The sequence below is a fragment of the Chinchilla lanigera genome, unplaced genomic scaffold (genome assembly GCF_000276665.1).
Source record: "Chinchilla lanigera isolate Chin_1 unplaced genomic scaffold, ChiLan1.0 scaffold00050, whole genome shotgun sequence".
NCBI classification, from domain to species: Eukaryota; Metazoa; Chordata; class Mammalia; order Rodentia; family Chinchillidae; genus Chinchilla; species Chinchilla lanigera.
In genome coordinates this window covers 1,575,008-1,600,560 of record NW_004955451.1, presented here as the reverse complement: position 1 = coordinate 1,600,560, position 25,553 = coordinate 1,575,008, and the positions used below count along the sequence as shown (strand labels likewise).

General features: G+C 36.1%; 1 protein-coding gene across 2 annotated transcripts in view; it reads left to right on the top strand.

The window, feature by feature from the left end:
• Usp32 (ubiquitin specific peptidase 32) overlaps positions 1 to 25,553 on the top strand; it is a 166,860-nt gene that overhangs the window by 77,986 nt on the left and 63,321 nt on the right. For both annotated transcript variants that reach the window (XM_005393962.2, XM_013519383.1), the window contains exons 5-9: positions 843 to 1,002; positions 20,155 to 20,286; positions 22,518 to 22,625; positions 24,241 to 24,356; positions 24,716 to 24,778. In XM_005393962.2, coding sequence (XP_005394019.1) covers positions 843 to 1,002; positions 20,155 to 20,286; positions 22,518 to 22,625; positions 24,241 to 24,356; positions 24,716 to 24,778 — 579 coding nt within the window. The remainder of the gene's footprint in view (positions 1 to 842; positions 1,003 to 20,154; positions 20,287 to 22,517; positions 22,626 to 24,240; positions 24,357 to 24,715; positions 24,779 to 25,553) is intronic.

Genomic DNA, 25,553 nt, shown 5'->3' with positions numbered 1-25,553 from the left:
GAATCTTATTAGACACTGGTGTGGAATTTTCAACTCTGCTTTTATATATGTGAATCTATGGTTTGGGGAAAGGATTTTTTAGCTTATAGGTGAGGATGCATCTAACTCATCCAAAACAGAAGAATGACTCCTGTACTCCAGGATTTAGAAATTAGTGAGATAAAGAGGAATTTTTTTTTTCTTTTTTTTTTTGATAAAGAGGAATTAAAACAGCGGGCTAAGGAAATGCCTCATGAGGTAAGATGATTACACCAAGAATTGCATCCTGGAAGCCAAGGGACCAAAGTGTTTCCAAAATTCCAGAAGAAAAACCCAACTATAGCAAGTATACTGAAAGGTCAAGTGAGTTAACTTTTGATCACTGAGAAGTGATCCTTAGATTTGGCAAAATGGAAGTAAGTCGTAGGTAAGGTACTGTGAAGTTAAAAATGCCCTCTAGGATGCTAGAGGGAAAATGCCCATTAGGGGAAATTGTTATGGGGTGAGTGGAATGCTTAAAATTGCAATTATGGGAGGGGGATCTATTATTGTAATAAGAAGTCATAGACTGGGGGCTAAGATTGTAGTTCAGTGGTAGAGTATTTAATTTGCATAGACAAGGTTCTTGCTGGTGATGGAGCCCAAGGCCTTGCAAGCACTTTTACCATTGAGCTGTATCTCCAGCCTAAGTTATTTTTAAAAAGAGTTTATTTTCTAAGTATATATACCCTGTAATGTTACTTTCATAATTACTCCTTTGTAGATAGTAGAATGGTAAATGTCAGTTAATTTTGGGTTATGTAGATTCCAAGTAAGATACCCTATGATTTAACAAAACTTACGCTTTTTCATTTTAATTTTAGGGTGAAAAGGTAAACTATGAGAAGTTTAGAAATTGGCTTCTTCTAAACAAAGATGCTTTTACCTTCTCTCGTTGGCTACTGTCTGGAGGTGTGTATGTTACCCTCACTGATGATAGTGATACTCCCACTTTCTACCAAACTCTGGCTGGAGTCACGCATTGTGAGTATTGACATTACATTGTTTTCTGTTTACCTCTTAATAGAATTGCCTGATAATATTAGAATATCTTGATAAAGAAGAAATTTTTGTGCTCTTCTTTGCAGTACATAATAAAATGAAATACTGGAACATGGAAAATGTAACCCTCTATGAATTGAATTTAACTAAGCTATATTAGTTTTGTAGGGCTGCTATACATTATAATTTATAAATGAAAACAGTAGAAATTTACTTTCTTACAATTCCACTGGCTGATGTCAGGGTAATAACAGCGCTATCTATTTTCACTCCAAAGGAAGAATCCATCCTTGTGTCTTCTGAATTTTGGTGGCCCCTAGCATTCCTTGGCTAATAGCAGCATAGCTCCTCTTTCTCTGACTTTGCCTGGTCTTCTGTATGTGTCTCTTTGCCCCTTCCTCATAGGAATATTGGTCAGTGGATTGAGGGTCCAGCCTAAATCTAAAATTTCCCTTTAAGCTCCTTAACTCATGACATATACAAAGACCCTACTTCCAAATAAAGTCACACTCTGAGGTTACAAGTGGTTCTGAATTTTTGGGGGCCTTCTCCTGTTGTGTTCCCCACTTGTTACAAAAACTGCTTACACTCTGTTTTTGCTACTTTGTAACACAGAATACCCTTTCCTTTGACTTTTTTTTTTTCGAGACAGGGTCTCGCTATGCAGTTCAGGCTGACCTTGAGCTCACTTTGTAGCCCAGGCTGGCCTCGAACTTGCAATGATCCTCCTGCCTCAGCCTCCTGAGTGCTGGGATCAGAGGCGTGCGCCACTGTGGCCAGCTCCTTTGACTGTTAAATCCTAGTCATCCTTGAAGATTTAAAGAAAATCTTTTTTTAAGGCAAAGTGCAACCTTTCAATGCAGCCTTCCTATCAGAAATCATTTCTTCTTCCTCTGAGTTTTCCTTCCTTCCTTCCTTCCTTCCTTCCTTCCTTCCTTCCTTCCTTCCTTCTTCCTTCCCTCCCTCCGTCTCTCTTCCCTCCCTCCTCCCTCCTACTCTCTCTTGTTTTGGTCTTTTTTTTTTTTCTCTTTTTGAGACAGGGTCTCCCTGTTCAGTTCAGGCTGGCCTTGAGCTCACTTTGTAGCCCATGCTGGGTTTGGACTTGCAACGATTCTGCTGCCTCAGCCTCCTGGTGCTGGGATTACAGGCATGTGCCAGCATGCCCGGCTCTTTCGTGTTTTTTGAGACAGGGTTTCACTGTGCAGTTCTCCTGAGTGCTGAGATTGAGATTACAGGCGTGTGCCGCATCTGGTGCTTTGAATTTTCTTCACAAGTTATTTATATCCTTCTTAATTCTGTTTATTTGTACTTGCACCTCTCCTAAATCATATCATCCTTTCAGTGAGAAAGTCTTATTTTTTCCTTCTCCCCATGCCAAGTCTTAGTGTTTGTTCACTGAATATAGGATTTGTGTCCAGTGGCATTTCTATCTGTTCCTTTATATGACTTACAGTAACTTGGCTGTTACTTATACACCACCTACTTTTCCCCATTTTTATTCTGTTAGTTTGGCTTTTGCTTGGTTTTGTTTTTTTGGTGTATGTGGTGCCAAAGCAAGCACTTTTAAAAGCATTTTTTTTTAACTTGGCCTGGGGATTGAACTCAGGGCCTTCACACTGAACTGCATCCCCAACCACCCACCTTTGTGAGGTAGGGTCATGCTAAATTGCTCAAGCTGGGCTCAGACTCACAATCCTCCTACCTAAGCCTGCCACAGTGCTGGGGTTACAGGCCTGGCCATTCTGTTGTTGTTAGAAGTTCTAGCTGATAAATTCAAGCAAGAGTAGGCAATTGAGTTTGGCTCTATTATTGCTCAGTAGTACCCTTTTCTTTGTTTCAGATTGGAAAGCCTTTAAAATTTTTTTCTTTTGCATAAAAAATTGAGGGAACCTTTTTATACTCACGAGAAGTTATCAGTTAATATTTATCAGTCATATAGATATTCTGTTGAACTTTTACATTTAAAAGTTCATTTATGATTAGTGAATTATTTTTCCTATAATATTAAGAATGTACCTGCTTTCCTTGAGTGCCTTGCTGTGTTGACAAAAAATAATTCTGATATTTGTTAGGGAAAACATTGTTCGAGACTATTACAGCATCCTTATTGCAACAGGGGAAAGAGGTTTAACTCTACTACAAGGGCAGGTGGGAATTTATTTCCAAGGCACGGGGTGAGGTGGTTAGTGGAAGAATTATTGAGAGGAGCCATCACGCGTAAGATGTTCTTACCCAAGGGAGTCTGAGGATTTTCACATTGAAAGTATAGTTGCAGATCAGATTTCAAAGGTAGGAGATGGGGCTGGGGATTTAGCTCAGTGGCACAGTGCCTGCCTGGCAAGCCTTAGGTCATGAGTTCGATTCCCGGTACCGGAAAGAAACAAACAAAACAAACAAACAAACAAACAAAAAAAACAAAGGTAGGAGATGACTTTAGTGAGATTCTTTGATGAAACTAGGCTGGGCAGGCAAAGGACAGAGGATTGGAGTGTGAGTGTCAGAGCTTTACTTGAAAAGAGGACTCAGAGGAGGAGCCTGACAAGGTTGGTCAGGGATCCAGTCTTTGCCATTTGCTTAAAATTATTTTCCAAGTAGAAGTGCTGTTTATTGTTTTTGAAAACACTGCCCTTTTTTTTTTTTTTTTTTTTTTGAGTCAGGGGCTCACTCTGTAGTTCAGGCTAGCCTTGAACTCACTATGTAACCCAGGCTGGGTTCAAACTCACAGCGATCCTCCTGCCTCAGCTTCCTGAGTGCTGAGATTACAGGCGTGTGTCACCACGCCCAGATTTCAAAATGATTTTTATAGTTAGTTTTCATTATTTTTATTATATTTTGTTTTTTACTATTATGTTTTTTTTTTTTTCTTTCAGATTTTCAATCATATGTAAAAATCCAAATGCTTTTGCCTTGTTAAAAATATTTATCTTGGGCTGGGGATATATCTCAGCGGCACAAGCGCCTGCCTGGCTAGCACCAGGTGCTGAGTTTGATTCCCGGTACCAAAAAAAAAAAATTTATCTTGAATCATTTAAAACGGATATTCACTGTTTCACCTATAATGACTAAGTTCTAAACTGAGTGTTTTCTTTTTTGTTTCACATAATTACTAATATCTCAGTGGCATCTCAGTTTCCTTGAAACTTTTCCTTTGGCTTTTGTTGTTTCCTAAGTATTTCTTTCAGACTTTCTGTCTTGTTGTCCTTTTATCATCTATTTTTTTGTTTGTTTGTTTGTTTGTTTGTTTTTCTCCGGTACCAGGAACTGAACTCATGACCTTGCGCTTGCCAGGCAGGCGCTTTTGCCGCTGAGCTAAATCCCCAGCCCCCTTTTATCATCTATTTTTAAAGTATGAGTTCCATTTTATTCTTGGATTATATGCATGCTTTGCTCCATTACAGCCGTTTCCATTGCTGTATCTATCTTTCCTACCTTGTAGGTGACATAACTGGAAAAACTTCTGCTTTAGAGTTCTGTCTCAAGTAGCAGATGCCTCCTGGTTATATTTTCTAACACTTTAATATCACACCTAAAACCACATTCATTTTCCCCTGCCTCAACCCATTTAATGGTTAAAAAGGGCAAACAACATATTCTTCCTCCTGTGTTTTCTGTCTTGGTTGATAGTATTTGTAGCTGCAGGATCCAATTTGTGACTACCTTTGTTTTTCAGGTCAAATTTTATCAGTCCTAACTCAGCCGTATTTCCTTTATCGACCCACCTTCCCTCATTTGTTCTTTTTTCATTTGTTCTTTCTTTCCTTCTTTTTTCTTCTGTTCATCCATCCATCATTACTGTAGTTTCTTTGTCTTACTACCTATTCCTTAATGTTAGGGGAGAATGAAGGGTAGTGTTGTTTATTCATTTATAATGTTAAAATTCTTCTAATTATTTCACTTCCCTGCTTAGAAACTTTGAGAATGTTTCATTATCTACAGATTTTCATTACCTACAGAACAGTTTGAACTCTTGAGCATACTGCCTTCATTTCTTATCTTTGACTTAGTTTTTCATATTTATTTCCCGTCAAATGTGTTGTCAGTTTTGCCTCCAGAGGACTGGGCAATGCTTTGTGACTGCCCCATGAACGTTTATAGCTACCACATGCCATACTTCCTAATCTTTAAAAATGCATTTCATCTTTTAGTGCTTCACAATTGGAATACTTTGTCATCAAACCCCACCTCAAATTCTGCCTGTTGTGTCAAGCCTACTTATTTTTAATTTGAATAAAATATCATTTGCATTTCTATAACATTTTAGATTTTAATTACAGCAATTAACATACTTTTGGCCTTACCTTAGAATTCAGAATTGCTTTGTTTCCCCCAAGTTACAAACCCCTTGAAGACAAAGCTTGTGTCCTATTCATCTTTGAGTCCCTCTTAGTATAGTGGACTATCAGCATATTATTGAACTTGTTTGAAAAATGTTTCAGCTGTCAAAATTATATGTTAAGCCTTGATTTATCTTACTGTTTGTTGCTTTTCCTTTTTTTGTGGTATTAGGACTCAAACCTAGGTCCTCCCACGTACAGTAGTACACGTGTGCTCCACCCCTGAGCTACATCTTCAGCATATTTCCTAACTTTTAAACATTTTATTTCCTTGAAATGAGCAGAAGGAATATGTTGTTTTAGGATTATAAAACTGAAAAAAAAAGAAAGACCAAAATCAGACCATGGAGAAGGACCAAGATTGGTCACATTTGAATAAAGTTCACTATTTACATTCAGTTTATATATGATCATATAAAAGCAAACCATGTATTTAGTGGGAAAATGAATTATGATACTTGAACAAACTGCTGAAGGTTGAAAAGTTAGTTGTTCCTTCTGAAATTTTGTTTAGCTAAATAATGTAAGATACAGAAAACTGATTTAGCATTAAGTTAAAGCACTGAAAGAATCAGTTTGCTTTAAATACAAAGAGAATTATCCATCAGAACTAATAATTTGATCGAGTTCTGTAATGCAAGATAGCCATGAAAATGAGTAAGTAGTGTGTGGTAAAAGCTGAGGAGATGCGAGGCAAGATCCAAAACTATGGTGAATGTTTGAATTAAAAATTTACTACAACAGAAGACACAATCCCCCTCAAAGTATTCCTCTTAAAAAAAAACCAAACAAACATTTTTTCCATTCTTCTTGTCACTGTCCCAGGCAGTTTTAGAAGTCCTCTTTCATATCTTTTCATGGCTGCATCAATGTCCTGAGTTGATTCAAAACATGTTCTGGCAATTTCTGTCAAATAAAAACATTACAGTGTATCCCCATCCACCTTATTCACTGGATCTGACTTTATGCAGCTTCTGACTCTTCCCCAAGGTCAAAATGACCATCAAAGGTAAATGTTTTGAATTGAATTAAGTACATCTAAGCAGCCGTGACAGCACAACTAAAGATACTTAGTTTAGTTCCACAGAACTTCCAGAACTGCTTCAGAAAGTGGCAAGAGTGATGAGTGTGTTCAAAGTGAGGAGGAATGTGTATTTGGAGGGGAAGTAATGGCAGTATGTCGTTTTTTTGAGATAGCGTCTCATCCTCACTAGTTCAAGATTGCCTTGAACTCACTATGTACTCCAGGGTGGCCTCGAACTCATAGTGTTTGTCTTGCCTCAGCCTCCTGAGTGCTGGTATTACAGGTGTGCGCCACCATATCTGGCCAATATGTCTTTTACTGTAATAAGTTTTTAAAAAATTTAAACATTCACCATATTATTAGCTCACAGTTATACTATATTTTCTCAGTTATTTTTAACATTTTAAATTTGCTTAATAGATTTTTTTGGGGGGGGGCTGGGGCTGGGGCTGGGGATGGAACTGGGAGCCTGTGCATGCTAAGCAGCTGGTCAACTCCTTAATCTATGTCTTGGCTTCTTTGCTGAATTATTGATTATCCCAAAATAAAAGAAAAATGATAATGAAAAATAAGTCTGTATTGGTAGTTACAAGCTATTACTGATTATTGGGATTATTTGGAGAGAATATTGAAAATGCAGGTTACTGGCTGTATTGACTAAGATTTTTATTCAATGATCTAAGACCTTGTAGTTCAGAGACAACCAGGGTAATTTTGATGTAGATAGACTTTGAACTGTATTTTAAGAGGCACTGATAAAAGATGCTTGGGTGATCTTTAGGCTCTGAGTCAGACTGCCTCTGCCACTTACCATTCAGCTGCGGGTATTTGTTTAATCTCTTTGGACTTGTGTTTTCTCCTCTGGAAAGTAGGGACAGTGATACAGTTTACCTCATATTACATGTTATAAGGGGTAAATGAGATAATCCCTTTTAAAAATGACTCCACCCTGTGTCTGGTAGAGAGTATGTGTTTCACAGCTAACACATATCCTCTTTTTTTTTTTTTTTTTTTTTTTTTGTACGGAGAATCAAATGCATGACCTCAGGCTTGCCAGGCAAGGGCTTATGCCACTGAACTATATCTCCGGCCCCACATATCCTCTTGTGAACAGCTTGTAAATGGCAGTGGGCTTTTCCTTCTGTCTCCGTATAGTAACTGTGGATCAGGCAGGTTTCTAATAGAGCTCTTGCTGAGGATAAATGTTACCTTGCCTGGATTATTTTTCATACCAGTTTGTTTGATTCTATTTATAATTTATAGAAACAAAGAACCAGCAGTAAACAAGATCAGTAGACAGCTGAGTTTTTACTGGCTTCAGGAAGTAGCCACTTTCTTAATTGGCTTTATCATGAAATAATCACAAAATCAGAATTACTGCTAACTTCCTTACAGAAATTCTGACCTGGGCAGGTTTACATTCTGATGACAGATTGTGTAATCTGTAAACTCGGCTTCTGCTACACTGTTACTGTCTTCACGCGTTCTTCTGCTCAGACAATTTTTGGTACGTTGAACTTTTCAAATGATGTTAGAAATGTGGAAACTCATAAGAAAAAGAGGTAATGTTGGTAACTGATTTATAAGTAGACAAAATAAATATTTGTAAAAGCATCCCAGTAACACCATTTCAACTGTGGAATGAGCCAAGGTATCTGAGAAACAAAAAAAATTACATTTTTTTCACTTGTAAATAACATTTACATTACAATGCAGATTCCTTTATTACTTTTTCACATATAATTATAAAGTAAAATTTGAAGCCAAGTAAGTTGAACACACTGCCATATTCAGTCAAATTTTGAAGCCAGGTGTGGTGATGCACATGTGCAATCCCAGTACTGTGAGAGGCTGAGGCAGGAAGAAATTCAAATTGGAGGCTAGCTGGGCCCACTTAGTGACTTAGAAAGACCCTGTCTAAATAAATAAATAATAAAAGTTTGTTCTCTTACATGTAAATCATAAATGAGACTAGAGAGCTGTTTGTGTTTAATACAGAGTTAGGGCAATTAAGTTGATTTGTGCAGGATTTTAAATTTTTCTGATGCAGGGTTTGAGCCCAGGGCCTTGCAGATGCTAGGCAAATACACTCCACTGAGCGGCATCCCTAAGATTTTAGATTTTGTGATGGCAAGTACAATTTTCCAAAACTGTAAATCCTAAACTATTGTTGTCTTTGTTTAAAATAAGAAACTGAATTCAATCTTTAGGCCATGGCTTAGTGAATCTTGACCAATTTTTTAAAGTTTTAGAGCTTGGCATGGTGGTACACGCCTGTAATCCCAGCACTCAGGAGGATGGTTGTGAGTTCAAGACCAGCCTGGGCTACAAAGTGACCCCAAGGCCAGCCTGAACTGCATAGCGAGACCCTGTCTCAAAAAGGCAAAATAAAATAACATAAAATTTGGGTGTTGTATTGTCTATTATAATTTGCTATTTAAACATCTTTAACATTAGAGCGTATTAAAAAGTTTGCCTTGGGGGCTGGGGATTTAGCTCAGCGGCATAGCGCCTGCCTGGCAAGTGCAAGGTTGTGAGTTCGATTCCTGGTACTGGAAAAAAAAAACAACAAAAAAAAGAAGTTTGCCTGGTATAAATAGGATTTTTAATGGTAATCTTTAAAGCCATTCATACTGGAGATATACAGAGTTTGCAGTGAGTTAGTGTAGCTGTTATTACCTTCTTCGTCTTCTCTCTCCTCCTCTTCCTCTACCTTTCCCGTCTTCAACCTTTTCCCCTCCCTCAAACCCTCGTCATTTTGTCCATAGTTTTTAGAACACATCATGTTGGAGTTTGGAGAGACTGACCCAAACTCAACATATGTTTAGTTTCAGTCAGTTTTTCACAGATTAAATCTGTTTATCCCATCCACTACCATGCCTCTAACCAAGCGCAGACTGATAGTTTTGAGTCGTCAGCTGCCAGCCTTTGAAATGTCTGCATTGTAACTGAGGTGCCCATTAGTTGTAGGTTAAACTATCATATTTAATACTGTTTGTCATTGGAAAATAAACTTCTTTCTTGTTTTTTTGCCTTTTATCTTGGTTTTATGGTATAAGTTCTGTAAGTTAACTTTCACCTTGTTTTTGAACTAAACTCATGGTGATCTTCCTGCCTCAGCCTCCCAAGTGCTGGGATTAGATGTATGCACCAGCACACTTGGCTTTGCCTTCAGATTTTAAACATCATGGTTTGTCTTTCCTTATCATATCCTTCTGCCATACTCCTTTTCCTTTTCATAGTAACCCTTTAGATACTGTGTTCTTCATTTCTCTCTCTAAGTGTCACAACCTCAAGGGGCTCTTCCTGTATGGGCTTTAAGAACACTTGATGTCTATTTCATCATTGTACTTTCTCTACTCTATTAAAATCACCAGTTTTTAAATTCTAGTAGGCTGTCTATATATTTGTGTTGATCACAATCATATCTATAGTTTTTAATAGGCATGTAGTATTCAATGCTTTCACTGAATGTTGGCAGAGTATTCTGTAGGTTTTTTTTTAACATTTTAAAATTGTTTCATTAGCAGATAATTGTGTATTATGTGATTTTTGACAATAGCTTCTGTGGTTTTCCCCCCAATACTTTGCATGATGAAAGGTTCAGATTCACTACAAGCAGAATGCACTTACTCCACAGTAGGAAGTGCACTGTAAGGCACTGTACTCTGTGTGCAGTATCTCATTTAAACTTTGTGCCGTCTCTTGACATTTCATCATTTATCCATTCTGCAATTGAAAAACCGAGAGCCAAACCAAGGCTATAGGAAGTTTAGCCTTGCCAAGCTTGGTGGCCCATGCCTGTAATCCCAGCACTCTGGGTCTCACTCAGCTACCTAGTGAGACCCTCTCAGAAAGTGATGAGGGTGTAGCTCAGTGTGCAGGCCAAGTTCAATCCTTAGAACTGAAGGGGGAAAAGAAATGGCTAAAGTTGTTTTAAGAGTAGGTGGCTAATAGGTAGCAAAATTTATACACATAAAATGTATGCATGTTATCATTTTAGATCTTAGAGGCTTTTTTTTGATACAAGGTAACTTTATTCTACTCTTTCTGAGCAACTTGTAACCTCAGGTACAAGAAGTTAACATGGTACTTACGGTTGTAGTGAAATGTCTTTAGGTGTCCTTCAGATTATCTTTTAGAGTCACTTTTCTGATTTCCTTTTTTCCCTTTGTGTCTTACAAATGATTGTGCTTTTTCATTTTTTTTGCGGAGGGAGTGCAGACTGGTGTTTGAACCCAGTTTTGGGACAGGGTCTTGCCAAATTCCTAAGTTTCCCAGGCTGAACTCCTTTTAATTCAAGATTGTACTTTTTCAACCTTCCATGTGTCACCATACTTGTATTTGTTCATTCATACTCCATCTCTCTGCCCTCTACCCTGGGAACCAAACCCAGAGCCTCAGGCATGCTAGACAAGTGCTACCACTGAGCTGTATCCCAAGCCCTATTTATCATTCCTCTTCATTACTACATTTTATTTGATCCAGACAAGGTCATTAAATCATTGCCATTTACCTACAGTGAAAGAAGTACTGGGCCTTCAAAGTGTCATTTTAAGAACTGTTACTGAGTTACTTTCCTAGCCAGATGTGGTGATACATATTTCAATTCCAGCACTCTTGAGAGGCCAAAGCAAAAGGATCGTAAATTCAAGTCTAGCCTGGGCAATTTAGAGACTTAGCAAGAAGAAATTGTCTCAAAATAAAAACTTAAATTAAAAAAAGGACTGGGGACAGTTCAGTATGAAAACCATGGGCTAAATCCCTGATGTCACTACTAAAAAAAAGAAAAGTTACAACTGGTCATGGTGGCATATGCCTGTAATGCCATCACTTGGGAGGCTGAGGCAGGAGGATCGTGGCAAGTTTGAGGCCAGCCTGAGCTACATAGTGAGTTCAAGGACAGCTTGAACTACGCAGCAAAACTATCTCTAAAAAAAAAAAAAAAAAAAGTTCTTTAATATTGATCAAATTCTATGGAATTTGGTTATCTGTAGAAGAAAACTTGTGTGTTTATTATGTCTTTCTTGTAAATATGTTTTCAAATAAATTAAGAGTTTTTGAAATTTCCCTAAAATACAAGTGTGAATAAGCCTGCTAACTCAGTGATTTCTTAGAGTGATAGAATCTGGATTCTAAAGTAGTTAATGTCATATTTTTAGTGAATTTTATAGTATTACAGTTCCTTTTGAGTGTTAATCTCCTCCTGACTGATGAAATTTATATTGCCCCATTCTGTCTGAGCATTTACCTCAACTGAAGTAGGTATATTTTTATGTTCCTTTCCAACATTGTACTTTATAGTGTTAAAGCCTTTTTTTTTAAATAGGGAAAAAGATATTTCTGTGATTCTTAGACTATAACCTGCCTAGTTAATCTCTGTGTCTCTCCTTCATTATCCTCTTACCTCTTAGTAATGATGTAAGGCTTGTAAGTAGATCTCAGGTCATTGCTTCCGTGAGCAGGTTGTTTCCTCACAAATGGTAAAAGAACTGTGTTACTATATGAAGATAGCTGAGATTGTGCCTGACTTTTTGTGATGAGGATCCATTCTTAGCATTACAGAGCTGCTTCTGCAGCTGGAGCTTCCGTGAGGTGAGACTTGATTAGGATGGCCCAAAGTGCAGGCCAAGAACGATTTAGAATGTTGGGCACATGTTACGCTGCTGTCATGCCCCAGAAAACATTATGCCAGTAGGTGGGTAATAAATTCATATTCTTACTTAGCCAATAGAGTATAAGTTTTGGTATTGATTTACCAACTGCATGTAGAGTAACTACTGAAAATACTGCTTTTAACTTAAGTGGAAATAAGATTAGTTGAATTCCCCCTTTGTAGCAATTCCAAATGCCAAGTTTTGTAAAATGTTTGGTAATAATAATAAGTATTATATATGTAATTTACTTTAGTTTGCTCTTCACAGATATTTAATTAAAGAATCTGTAGTCTATATCCAGAAAAATGAATAGATCACATAAACTTAAAAGTCAGACTAAAAGAATAAATTAATTTTTAGAAGTCAGCACTAAAGCATGATTTTTTTGGATTAGCATGACTAACCCATTCATTTTTTTCTTCCAAGTATGTTCTACTTGTCTTTCCAGGTTTCTGCTTAAGCAAAGGAATTGTGTTTAAGAAGATGATAAACATACTTTTCAAAGTTTAAGAAATATCACAGTTGATGTAATTTTTCCATGTTCTCATGGTACTGTTTTATAAGCACAAAGTAGCCAGAAGTACTTATTGAACCCCTATTAAATACGCAATATCTAAAAATACAGAAGTAAGAATGTGGTTTCTATAAGACAATTGTATTCTCTACCTTTATTTCATGTTCATATTTTTTTAATATGCCAGTCCCTTACTTGGAAGAAAGTTTAAAACTTGAGAAAGGTAATGTTTCTCTAGAGAAAAGGAGAATTCTTTTTCTTCTTTCCATTCTTTCTTCCTCCCTCCTCCTCATAAATGAAGTGGGCAGACGTTTTACCTAGGGAATAGGGCAGAGTAACGCAGTCTCAATTTACATATCAGGCTCTTTGGTATTCTCCCTGTTGCTAAAATGTAGAAATGCTCTCTTTTTTAAATAAATCCAGTTAGCCAGGCTTGGTGGTTAATGTATGTAATTCCAGCACTTGGGAGGGTGAGGCAGGAGGATTGCCTGGGCTACATAGTGAGTTCAAGGCCAGCCTGATCTACAAGATGAGACCCAGCCTCAAAACAAAAAAACAAACAAAAAATCCCAAAAAACAATCCAGTTAAGTGGATATTGTTTTTCCTTTTTTATGTATTGTGTGTGCTGGTGATTAAACCCAGGGCCCTGTGCATGCTGGATAAGTGTTCTACTTATGAGCTCCACCGGTACCCTGAGTTTTGAGGATGTTTAAAATAGATGTTTCAGTTAAAAAAAAAAAAAAAAGAAAGAGAGCAACATTCTTCAGTTGAAACTGTATATTTTAAAAATTAGTTCCCATTCCAGTGTAATTGAATCTTTACAAATGTTTCATGAGGAAGTTAAAATGCAGTATATTTGTTACTTGGTTAAAAAGAACTACATGATGTGGTATATATTTCTGGGTGAAAATTTTTGTTATACTATAGTGTTGCTGATTATTTTGCTGCAAAATCTTTTTTTTTTTTTTTTTGAGACAGGGTCTCGCTATGTCGTTCAGGCTGGCCTTGAACTCACTGTGTAACCTAGACTGGCCTTTAACTTGGGCAATCCTCCTACCTCAGGCTCCTGAGTGCTGGGGTTACAGGTGTAAGCCACCGCACCTGGCCTGCTGCAAAAATCTTAAAAATGAGTTTATTGTGTTGATTACTTTAAAGTATAAACTAGGATTTTTTGGGGGGTAATTTGAGAAATCTTGGAAAGCATTGAAAGTCTTCGAAAACAACCTAGGTGACATTAAAGTAGTATAAATTAAAGTAGTATAATTATATAAAAGCATGCAACTATGTTTTTGTTTTCTGTTTTGTTTTGACTGTTAGTAGGTAATAAAAGTAATACAAATGAAAACTTACATTGGGAATTACAAATTTTAAGCAGACTGGCAAAAAGAATTACAGTAGTCTTTTTAATAATTATTAAAGTAATGATTGTTCTTTTGTACATTTTATGTGTTCAATAATATAATTGTAAAATCACTTTTATAATTAAATTTAAAGCAGTTACAAGTATAAAAAAGCAAGCATATCAAAGACATTGGAAATGACTTAACAGTTTCCTCTACTCGTGTTTTATTTCCCCTACTCATGTTTTATTTCCCCTTTATTTACAAGAATAAAATTGCATTTCATTTTTATTTTCTAATTTATTTTGAGACAAGGTATTACCCTTATAGTTCAGGCTGGCCTTGATCTCACTTTGTAGCCCAGGATGGCCTCGAACTTGCAGTGATCCTCCTGCCTCAGCCTCCCAAGTGCTAAGATTACAGGTGCGTGCCACCATGCCTGGCTCTAAAGTAGCATTTCTAATATGTAAGTTACAATTATATATTTTTCTTAAGCTACAGGACTAATATAATTTGTTTAAAACTTACAAAATGTCATGATATGATTGCAGACTATACCACAGTTAGTTATCAAAATCTCTTGTGGTACAAGAAACCTTTGTTTTTTGTGTTGAAAATGAAAATAGTATAAGCCAAAAACTTTATTGTCCAAAATTTGCTTTTTAAGTATTATGATTTTGTCTTCGTAATTTTTTAATCTACAGAATACTTCTGATACCATTTTATTTTATTTTATTTTATTTTATTTTATTTTTTTGGTCTTTTTGAGACAGAGTCTCACTATGCAGTTCAGGCTGGCCTTGAGCTCACTTTGTAGCCCAGGCTGGTCTCGAACTTGCAGTGCTCCTCCTACCTCAGCCTCGCGAGTGCTGGGATTACAAGCGTGCGCCACCACACCCAGCTCTGATACCAGTTTAATGAAGAATTTTTATTTATCTGACCACAGAGATCCTGTTTTAGTATCACCATTTTTCACATAAGTTGTTTTCAATAGTAATTTAGTTTAAGATGGCTGGTATAGAGTTCAGTATAGTATTTGAGCTTTTGATGTCTTGGGAGATTTACCCGCTAGTTTACTATTTCATTTAATACAGATAAATGTATCTATGAAAATTTTTACAGTCGCTGAGCTAGCATTATTTGTACATGTATGTGGCAGCACTTCTCTGTGGGGAACCACTTGACCCATGTGAGATACTGAGCAGTGTTTCGGAGACACTTTGAGCTTTCACAGCTGGGGAGTTACTCTGCTAACAGCAAGTGGACAAAGGCCAAAGTGCTGCTGAATACCCTATAGTAAATACACTAGACAACCTCTTACAAAAAAAACTATCTGATTCCAAAGGTCAGCAATGTCATCAAGAGTGAGAAACCTTGATCTCTAAGACTGAGAAAAAATATTTGATTTAGTGATTTCACTGTGTGCAAATAAAATAATAGGTGGTAATTCCCTTCTTTCCAAGATTATAGTGACATAAATAATTAACAGTACAGAAGACTAATAAAGATAATGAATATTGATTTCTGATTTTTAACTTCTTATAATAAGTTATCTTAAAACCCTGTCTCTCCCTTGTTTATAATTACTTCTATTGTTTTTTATTTTTTTGTGCCAGGAATCAAACTCAGAACCTCACACTTGCCAGGCAGGCGCTGCGCCCCTGAGCTGAATCCTTGGCTCCCATCATTCCTGTTAGCGATTAGTTCTTTTGAATGCTGAACATGTGGATTGACTGTACTGTTACTCTTGGAATTCCTTCTCACAGGCATTATAGGTGATCAAGAGGACTCTTCAGGGATACTCAAGTAGAGAGCTTCCCAGGAGAATATTCTTTATAAAATGGAATCTAAGTAGGGTCATTGTACTTGACTCCAAGCACATATTGGCAAGACCTTTTTATTTTCTGCTCGGGCAGAAATATAAATAGATACACATATGAGAAGTAGAAGCTGAACAAATTTTAATTTATTCATTAAACTTATATATTGAATGATCAAACTGTGCCAGGTATTCTAAGTTGCAGTACAGTTGTGAACAAAAACTTTGCCCTTGAGGAGTGTATGTTTTAGTTGTGAGACAGGTAATAAAACAAGTAAGTTACGTAGGTGAGACGTTGATAAGTATCACTGAGCAAAATACAGCAGGGAGGGAGAAGTAAGAGAGTGTGAGTGAATGGAATGCCGTTTGGGTGATATGAGAAGGTGACATTTGAATAAAGACAATGAGTTGTGGGAGTAAGTCATGCAGATGTCTTAGGGAAGTGTTTGAAGCAGCCTTTTTGAAATATTTTTCTTTTGAAATAGTTTTTTATTGAAATTAAACTCTTATGTTTCTTACAAGTTGCCTGGCCGGTACTTGTTAATTGGCTGTCATTTTATTGCTTTGTAATTGAATATATTACTGGTTTTAACTCTTTAATAGATAGGAATAACTAATCTTCCTGCTTCGGTTCTTGCTGCCCATCAGACTATTCTCTGTTTAGCAACCAAGTGATTCTGTAGACTACATTACCTCACTCCTATGCTTCAAGCCCTCTGGTGGTTCAACATTTTACTTAAAGTGAAAGTCCTTACAATAACCTTTGTAATCTGATGTCTATAAACCTCTGACTTTATCTCTTGTACACTACTGTTATTATTCGCCCCTATTCCCCACCAACTCTACTTCAGCCACTCTGATCTTTCTCTTCCTTAAATTTGCCAGGCATATTCTCTCCTTGAGGCTTCTGTCTTGTTCTTCTGTCTAAAAAAATTTTTTAATCTGTATATTTGTTCCTTTGCCTCCTTTAGGTTGTTGCTCATATGTCACACTCAGTGCGATCTTCCCTAACTAATCTACTTAAGGCCATGCTGTGTATCTCTCTAGGCCTTATTGGGGGGTCATACTATGCCTTTTCATTTATTTAGCTCTCTAATAATATTTGTAAAGTTTCTTTCTGAAAATCTCGCTTATATTGTTTTTTTTTGGACATGCTATGTCTTGTGGGAGAGGTGCTATTATTGGTGTACTTTTAAAATATTTTCTTACATGTTATTGATATTGTATAGAAAAAGCATTGATTTTTGGATATTTTTTCATCCTAGCAAATGTTGAACTCACTTGTAATTTATAAATGAATTTTCTAGAATTTTTTGATATATATTCTGTTTCTATACAAGTGGCCTTGCTTATTTTCCCCCAGTATTCCTATTTTATGCTTTATTACATAAGTGAGAATTTTCAGATTCATGTTAATAATTGGAGAGAGAAATGTTCTGCTTAGTTTTAGGAAATAGGGTAAAAAGACCTCTACTTCTATTGTAATAACATGAATTAACCACATAAACCAGAAAATCCTATTCTTCCTTATAGCCATTAAAGGTATGTAGATGCCAGCAATTTGAATGCTGGAGAGATGAGTTCTTTCTAGGTGATCAAGGAATGTGGGATGCTTTCAGGACAAGAGTGGGATGAGCCTGCCAGAGGATAATCTTTGGTAAAATGAAATCAGCTAAACTTTTTGAGAAACCTCTGTCATGTTTGAATCTGATAAAAACCCAAATGCAAAGATAATTTTCTCTACCTGTCCTGTTATGTAGGAATTTTGCAGAGACTGGAGTGAGGCTAAAATTCAAAAGAAATCTTAAGACAATAAAAAAGATTGGTGGTTACCCAGGGCTAATGAGGAAGGAGGGTCAAATAGGCAGGACACAGCCGAGGAGGCAAGTGAAGTTACTGTGATTCTGCAGTATATAATACCATTATATATTTGTCCAAACCTGTAGAATATGCAACACCAGAGTGAACCCTAATGAAAATTACAGACTTTGAGTGAAAATTGTGTCAAAATAGGCTCCTTAGTTGTGACAAACATACCACTTTTGTGGGAGGTGCTGGCAATTGAAAAGACTATGTGTGAGAGTAGAGGCATATGGGAAATCTCTGTATCTTTTGCTCAGTTTTGTTACTAGACAAAAAATAAAGTCTGGGTGGGAGGGGTATGTGGCATTCTTGTAGTTTCAAGGCTTCACAGTTGCAAAGTGTTAAATCTCAGTCTCATTGGCATCTCATGGTTCTGAAGTCCTGTTTTGTAGTTTCTTACATTCTTGATGTCTTGCATTTTGCATTTTCACAGTCTATAACACCAGGATTGCTAAATTTTTTTTTTTCTTTACTTTTTTCCTCTTTTCTCTTTTTTCTTTTCTTTTCTTTTTTCTTCTTTTCTCCCCCCCCCCTCGCCTCCCTTCCCCTCCCTTCCCCTCTTCTCCCCTCTCCTCTCCTTTCTCTTTCTTTCCTTTCCTTCAGGGTCTTGCTGTGTAGTTTAGGCTGGCCTGGACTCCCTTTGTAACCCAGGCTGGCCTCAAACTTGCACTGATCCTCCTGCCTCAGCCTCCCAAATGCTGAGATTACAGGTGTGCACCACCATGCCCAGATGCCAAACATTTTCTTAAAGAGGCAGATATTAATTATTTTACGCTTGTGTCCCTTTAGACTCTGTTGCCGTTACCCAAGTCTGCATTGCAACACATTAATAGCCATAAATAATATGGAAGTAAAAATTATTAGAACCTCAGTGACTTATAACACAATATCAAACATAATGTAAGTGGAGTTTCAGAATAAGGTAGAAGAAAATATCGGAAATAATAATAGCAAAGCATTTCTAAATTGGTAAGAATGAATTTCCTAGGTCTAACCACACCAGGCAAGTCACAGACTACTAATAAAATCTCAGCACTAAGGATGTAACTTAGTAATACAGAAGCTCATAATGTGCATAGGGTGCTGGATTTAACTCCCCAGCACCACAAAGAAGAGAGAGAACTAAACTGTGTTCTTAATTTAGTGAAATTTTTCTAGTTTCCTTACTTTTACCAAGGTCTAGAAAGTGACTATAGTTAGACAGTCAGGGCAGTGGATTAGTTTCCTTCATCTCAGGGATCACAGTCCTGTACTGCCTGTCTTCTAATTTGTAGAAATAGTGGTTTTATATATTTTGTACAATTTTCCATTTATTTATAGCAAGCAGGCAAATCTGGTGCTAGTTACTAGATTATGGCTAAAAAGGGATTTTATTTTAATAATACCACTTTTGATTTTAATAATACCAGGTTTTTATTTTAATAATACCACTTTGTTTGCTTTATGGAGTTGAAACTAAGTATCTTGTGTGTTTTTTCCAAATTTCACTTTAATTCCTTGAAGGAAGAAAATGCATATAAAATGTGGCTGTGGTTAAAGCTTGTCTGAAATTTTAATGCACCTACTAATGAATGGAGAGAGAGGAATGTTTATGTTCATACTTGCATAATTCTGCTATTATGTAGCACATCATCCATCCTGCTCCACCTCCTCAATCATTGATTTTGCTGCTTGTCCTCTACTCACTTTTTCCATTTGTACAATAAATATTGAATATGTAAGTCAGTCACCATATTGACAAGATGAATCAGACCTGGGTCTTGGTATTATAATGTTTATAGTCAAAAAAAAAAAAAAAAGTTTATAGTCTAGCCAAGAAAGAAGATGTACATAGAAAAATTTAAATCCAAGATAGAGTTTGAAAATTAGCAAAAATGCTGGGCATGGTGGCACATGCCTGTAATCCTCGCACTCGGAAGGCAGAAGCAGGAAGATACCCCGTGAGTTTGAGTCTAGTCTGGGCTACATGGAAAGTTCAAGGCCTTCCTGAACTGTATAGTGAGACCCTGTCTTAAAACAAAATAAAACAATAAAAGCAAAAAACAAAGAAAAAAGTTTAGATAAAAGTGGCATGGGAAATGTAAGTCGCTCAGTTGTGTATTATTTTATGTATTGTGTTAAATTTAAGCAGTCTATTTAGGGAGAAATTGTAGTTTTCTTTTTTCTGATTTTAAAGCATGTTACTTTTTAATTAGAATTATTTTTAGTAATTGAATTGGGAAATTAAAATACATCCTTGAAAGAAGCCACGTATGGTGGCACACACGTAATCCTAGCACCCAGGAGGCTGAGGCAGAAGGATCCCGAGTTTGAGATCAACCTGGATTTACAAAGTTTGTTCAAGACCAGTGTGAATTACACAGTGAGGTCCTTTCTTGGGGAAAAGAAAAGAGAAAAGAAAAGGGGGGGGGAATATATATATATACATATATATACACACACACACACACATATATACATATATATACACACACATATATATGTATGTATATATATATATACACACACATATATCTTTGGAAGATATATTATCTGGGTGAACTAACTGCTGAGGTTTTATAACTCTTTGATTTCATACACAGTAGAGGAGTCGGACATCATTGATCTGGAGAAACGCTACTGGTTGTTAAAGGCTCAGTCCCGTACTGGACGATTTGACTTAGAGACCTTTGGCCCGCTTGTTTCACCACCTATTCGTCCATCTCTAAGTGAAGGTAGGAATCAGTCCATTTTCTACAAATGTTCATTGAAAAATAAACATACTGAAGCCCATTGCTTATTCATAATGAATATGTTTTAACTTTAAAAAGGTCGTATTTCCAGCCAGGTGTGGTGATGCACACTTGCAATCCCGACACTCTGGGAGGATGAGGCAGGAGGATTCAGCATTAAAGCCCCTGACTGAACGATTTAGTGAGACTGTTTTTCAAAATAAAGAATGTGAAAGGGCTGGAGTAGTTCAATGTGAAGGTCATGGGTTTAATCCCCCAGTACCACCCCAAAAAAGTCATATTCTGTTAGGTTTGCAAGTTTCTTTCAATGAGTATAATGGAGAAAAATTAAGGTGGAAATTAGAGTTATAATCTTGAGCTTCATATTCTACCCGTGTAAACTTTCATAAGTCAGTTTAGCTGTTTGCAACTGAATATTCTCATATAGAAACGAGTTCGACTAAGTCAGTGATTAGGAGACTGTGCTCTAGTAAGATATGTTAGCAAGTGATATGCCTGGACGAGGGTTGTGCGTACTGAATGGGTGGAGCGCCAGGTTTTTACACAGGACTTTCACTTCTTCCCCAAAGAATGAAAAACTGCTGTACTAGAGTATTACTGAGGTTCAGTGTAGCTCCAAACTAATATGACTTTTTTTTTTGAGACAAGGTCATGCTATGTAGTCCAGGCTGGCCTTGAACTCACGATCCTCCTGTTGTAGTCTCATGAGTGCCCTGGGGTTACAGGCATGCACCATCAGGACAGGTGGCTTTTTTGTTTTTAAATAGTTACAAAGAATAATTGTAGATGACATCACAAAGATCACGTTTGGAATCTGAATGCTTAGGTTCTGCTTCTGGTTATGAAGTTGTTTTGTTTTTTGCTTTGTTTTGTAATGATGGGGATTAAACTCAGGGTCTTAAACATGCTAGGCAGGTGCTATGCCGCTGAGCTACACTCACAGCCTGATTATAGGGTTTTTTTTTTGGGTAGTACTGAAATTTGAACTCAGAGAGCAGTGATTCTTCTTTCTTTTTATTAAGTTTTGAAACAGGGTGTAAGTTCCCCAGACTGGCCTCATACTGCAGTCCTCCTCTCTCAGCTTTCCCAATAACTGGGGATGTAGGTGTGTGCCCCTAGACTCAGCTCTGATTATAAAGTTTTTCAACTTCTGATAAATTACTGAGCTTTAGTTTTCTATCCTTTAAACATAGGACACTAAATTAGGTTCTTAGGTATATGATGTATATTTTTCAGAGACCTAAGATACTTCAGAAGTGCTTGTTACAGGAGCCATGGCAGGTAACACTCTGGGTTTCTACCTACTTTAACCATGTAGTCACATTTTTATTTTTTTAAAGTTAGAAATTGATAATATAATTTTCATTTGAAAATAAAATTTTCTTTTCCATTTTTTAAAAAAAAGTTTAAAAAAACAAGATTAAATTATGAATCTGTTTTCATTTCTGAAATTTAAAATATTCATGTAGGAAAAATTGGCCAGGGATATAGCTCAGTAGCACAGTGCCTGCCTGGCAAGCATGCGGTTGTGAATTCAATTCCTAGTACCAAAAAAAGAAAAAAGAAAAGAAAAGAAAAATTAAGTAGTACAAAGTGTAGTAGAGGGTTTCTTTCTTAGAGTATAGTGTATTTCCCTTTGCTTTTAGAAGGATTTTATTAATGACATGATGGTGTAACTGTATATTCAAAGCAATCCAACTTTTCTCTCTCATTTTTTTACTTTTTCTTTTTTTGTCAATTTTTTTGTTTGTTTTTTGGTTTTGGGGGCGTTTTTTGAGACAGGGTCTCACTATGTCATTCAGGCTGGCCTTGAACTCACTATGTTGCCCAGGCTGGCTTCAAACTCGCACTGATCTTCTACCCTCGGCATCCCAAGTCCTGGGATTATAAGTGTGTGTCATCATGCCTGGCTTACTTGTAAGCTTTAAAAAATACAGATACATTAAGCCATTATAGTGGATATCAGAAGTGCAGACTGACATAACCAAACGCTAGAAGATTCTATTTTCTGTTAGGATCATAAGTCTCAGTAGATTTGTACCAAGAGAGAAAGAAATACTTCCTGATACATTGGGAGCTAGTAATAAACTTTTTTTTTATTTTAATTCAGCCAGTTTATGGGAAAGAGTATGTCCCCTTTTCATAAATATGTCAGTACTAATATTAGGAAATTCGTTGGCTGTGACTTATGCTGTCTTTTTAAATTTTTTTAGGATTGTTTAATGCTTTTGATGAAAATCGTGATAATCACATAGATTTTAAGGAGATATCCTGTGGGTTGTCAGCCTGTTGCAGGGGGCCCCTGGCAGAAAGACAAAAATGTAAGTGTGTTGAACCATGTCAGTAAAATTGCAAGTTGCATACCTTTTATCCCTAGAGAATCTGTACATTAAGGCTTGAGTTTTCATAATGTCAGGTTTGCATATTGGACTTTATTGAGGTCAGTAAAACCTCATCTACTCTTTGAGTTGAGAATAGCTTGGAAATCCTTGTTAATAATGGGTTGATTTTCCTGAAGAATTTGTAATTCATGATAATGAAAATTTTAAGCATTTGGGAAATATTTACAGTTCATTTATATAGAGAATTTAGTCTTGCACAATTTGAAGTATAATTCATTTTCTTTTGCTTGTACACATTAATATTTTATTGGCAAAGTGAAATTTATAATCAGAATACAATTTTATTAAATACTAAAATGGCCTTTTAAACCTCGCTAAAATGTTATTATAGCATAATTTATAAGCATAAATATATTGCGTTATTAAATCTTAACCATATTTGAGAAAATGCAGCAGTGTACATTTAATTGGAATCTAATGCAAATATATTTACTAGGGCAATTATTTCTAAAATAGAGCTTCATAGATGCTGCCTGATTGGAGGTTTTGTTTGATATTTTGATCTTATTTAGTAATGTACTGTGATACACTCTGTTGATACAAGTATTCTATTATGGAGGTATATGAACTAGATCATTTTTAATAATCAATCTTAAAAATTGAGATTGCCTTTTTATTTCCCATTGATATGCTCTTGGTCAAAGCTGGCTTTTTGGTAAATGATTTGTTTTCTTTAAAACTTAATATTAAAGAAGGAGGCTGAAATCTCTTGTCATTTGAGGTAAATGATTAAATTTAAAAGTGTTTTAAAGTATTTAAAATTTCTGTTTTAGAGAGGTAAAGTAGAAGCAAGTTATCTTTATCAGCTTGTTACTGATTCTGAATTTAGATGTGATACTTTAAACATACATGAAACAACTCTGCAGTGGTTAGTTTTGAGTAGTACAAATTACCTCAGAGGAGTTGAGAATGTAGCTCAGTGATAGAGCACTTGCCTAACATATCCAAGGCCCTAGATTCCCTGCATTCATTCCTCAGTACAGGAAGAAAGGGAGGAAGGGAAGTGAAATAAGGGAGGGGAGATAGATATTGAGATCCTCTTTAAAATAAGGGATTATAGCCAGGCATGGTGGCTCATGCCTGTAATCCCAGCACTCGAGAGGCTGAGGTAGGAGGATCTTGTGAGTTCCAGGCCAGCCTGGGCTACAAAGTGAGTTCAAGACCAGCCTGAACTGCATAGCAAGACCTTGTCTCAAAAAGACCAAAACAAAACAAAAAACAAAAACAAAAATAAGGGATTATAATATTTATAATAACAGACATTTCTTTCTGATATATAAGGAAGTTAACTCTGTATTTTGCTAATATAAAGGTCTCTCCAGCCTGAGTATTAATTTAGTAATAGATTCATGGAGTCTATGCAGGAAGTCCTACAAGTTCCAAAAAATACGATGATACAGTGGAGTCTACTCCTACTGAGAACTGCTCAGAACAAAGAAAACCTCAGTAACAATACAAGGGCAGCTTCTAATCAAATATATTATACTTCAGAATTTAAAAATAATTTCCTTCCATAAAATTTTCTTTTCATTAGTTTGCTTCAAGGTGTTTGATGTTGACCGCGATGGAGTTCTCTCCAGGGTGGAACTGAGAGACATGGTAGTTGCACTTTTAGAGGTCTGGAAGGACAACCGTACTGATGATATCCCTGTAAGTTTTGATTGCTTATGTTTTATGGCATATACATTTCTAACGGGAAAATGGAACAAATAATTTAAAAGAGAAGAATTTGTTACTGCATTTAGTTACTATAGTGTGCCACTCAAAATATAGCTAATGGTACAAAATTGATGAGAATTTGGCTTAGAAAAATTTAACAAACCAAACTTACTGTGTAAAGTAAGAATGAAGGAAAGTTGTCTTAATTTTTAAAGCAATATTGAAATCTATTTATGGTGATTTTAAAATATTTTACTAACATACAGTATACTATAGCTACTGAATAATAAAATAAGTATTATATCCACTTATTCTTTTCTAATTACTCATTTGGGTTGTTGTTTTTAAAGGAATTACATATGGACCTTTCTGACATTGTAGAAGGTATATTGAATGCACATGACACCACAAAGGTGAGTCTAGCTCTGACTAATTTCTCTTTTTCTAAAAATACTGTAAACTCAAAAATGAAATGTATATTTTGCGTATGTAATCAGATAAATCTTCTGTATCATCCTCATCAAGTAATTATCTGAAACTATGGTTAAAATACCTCCACATTATCTCTAAACATAGTTCATTCCATCTTTAAACAACTCTTGGAAGTCTAATAAAACAGAGCCCTTGAAATTGATAGTTTATAATCTTCATTTCTTCTATTTGAATAAGTTATGGTGATGCTAATATATTAACAAAAGAAGTCAAATATACAGCAATACATAGTATATGATTCTATTTATGTTAAGAATAGAAGCAAGCCTAGCATAGAGATAGAGATTGGAATCATGATTTCAAGGGTGGATAGATTAACTGAGAACACAATGATATGATTGTTTTTATATGTCACTATGGTTTCCCTCTCTGTTCCAAATACTAAATGCTAAAAAACTGAGAGGAATTTATACTGCCTGTTAATTTTGTCATTGATCCAAAATCATTAATAATTATTACTTCAAGGAAAAAGGTAGCATTTTGAAATGTTAAGTTCTTTTCAATATAGTTTCTCTCTGTTCCATCCAGGAATTTCAGTCTTTGATGGTTCAGTGTAAAACTATACAGTGAGTTGAAATAAGAGTATATTTATACCTTAGGGTCTGTTAGATTATATAGCACATAACTTATGCTGCCTATACCAAGGTGTATGATGTTGTGAAGCCTTTAGCTCTCATTTTTTTAAATGATAAATCA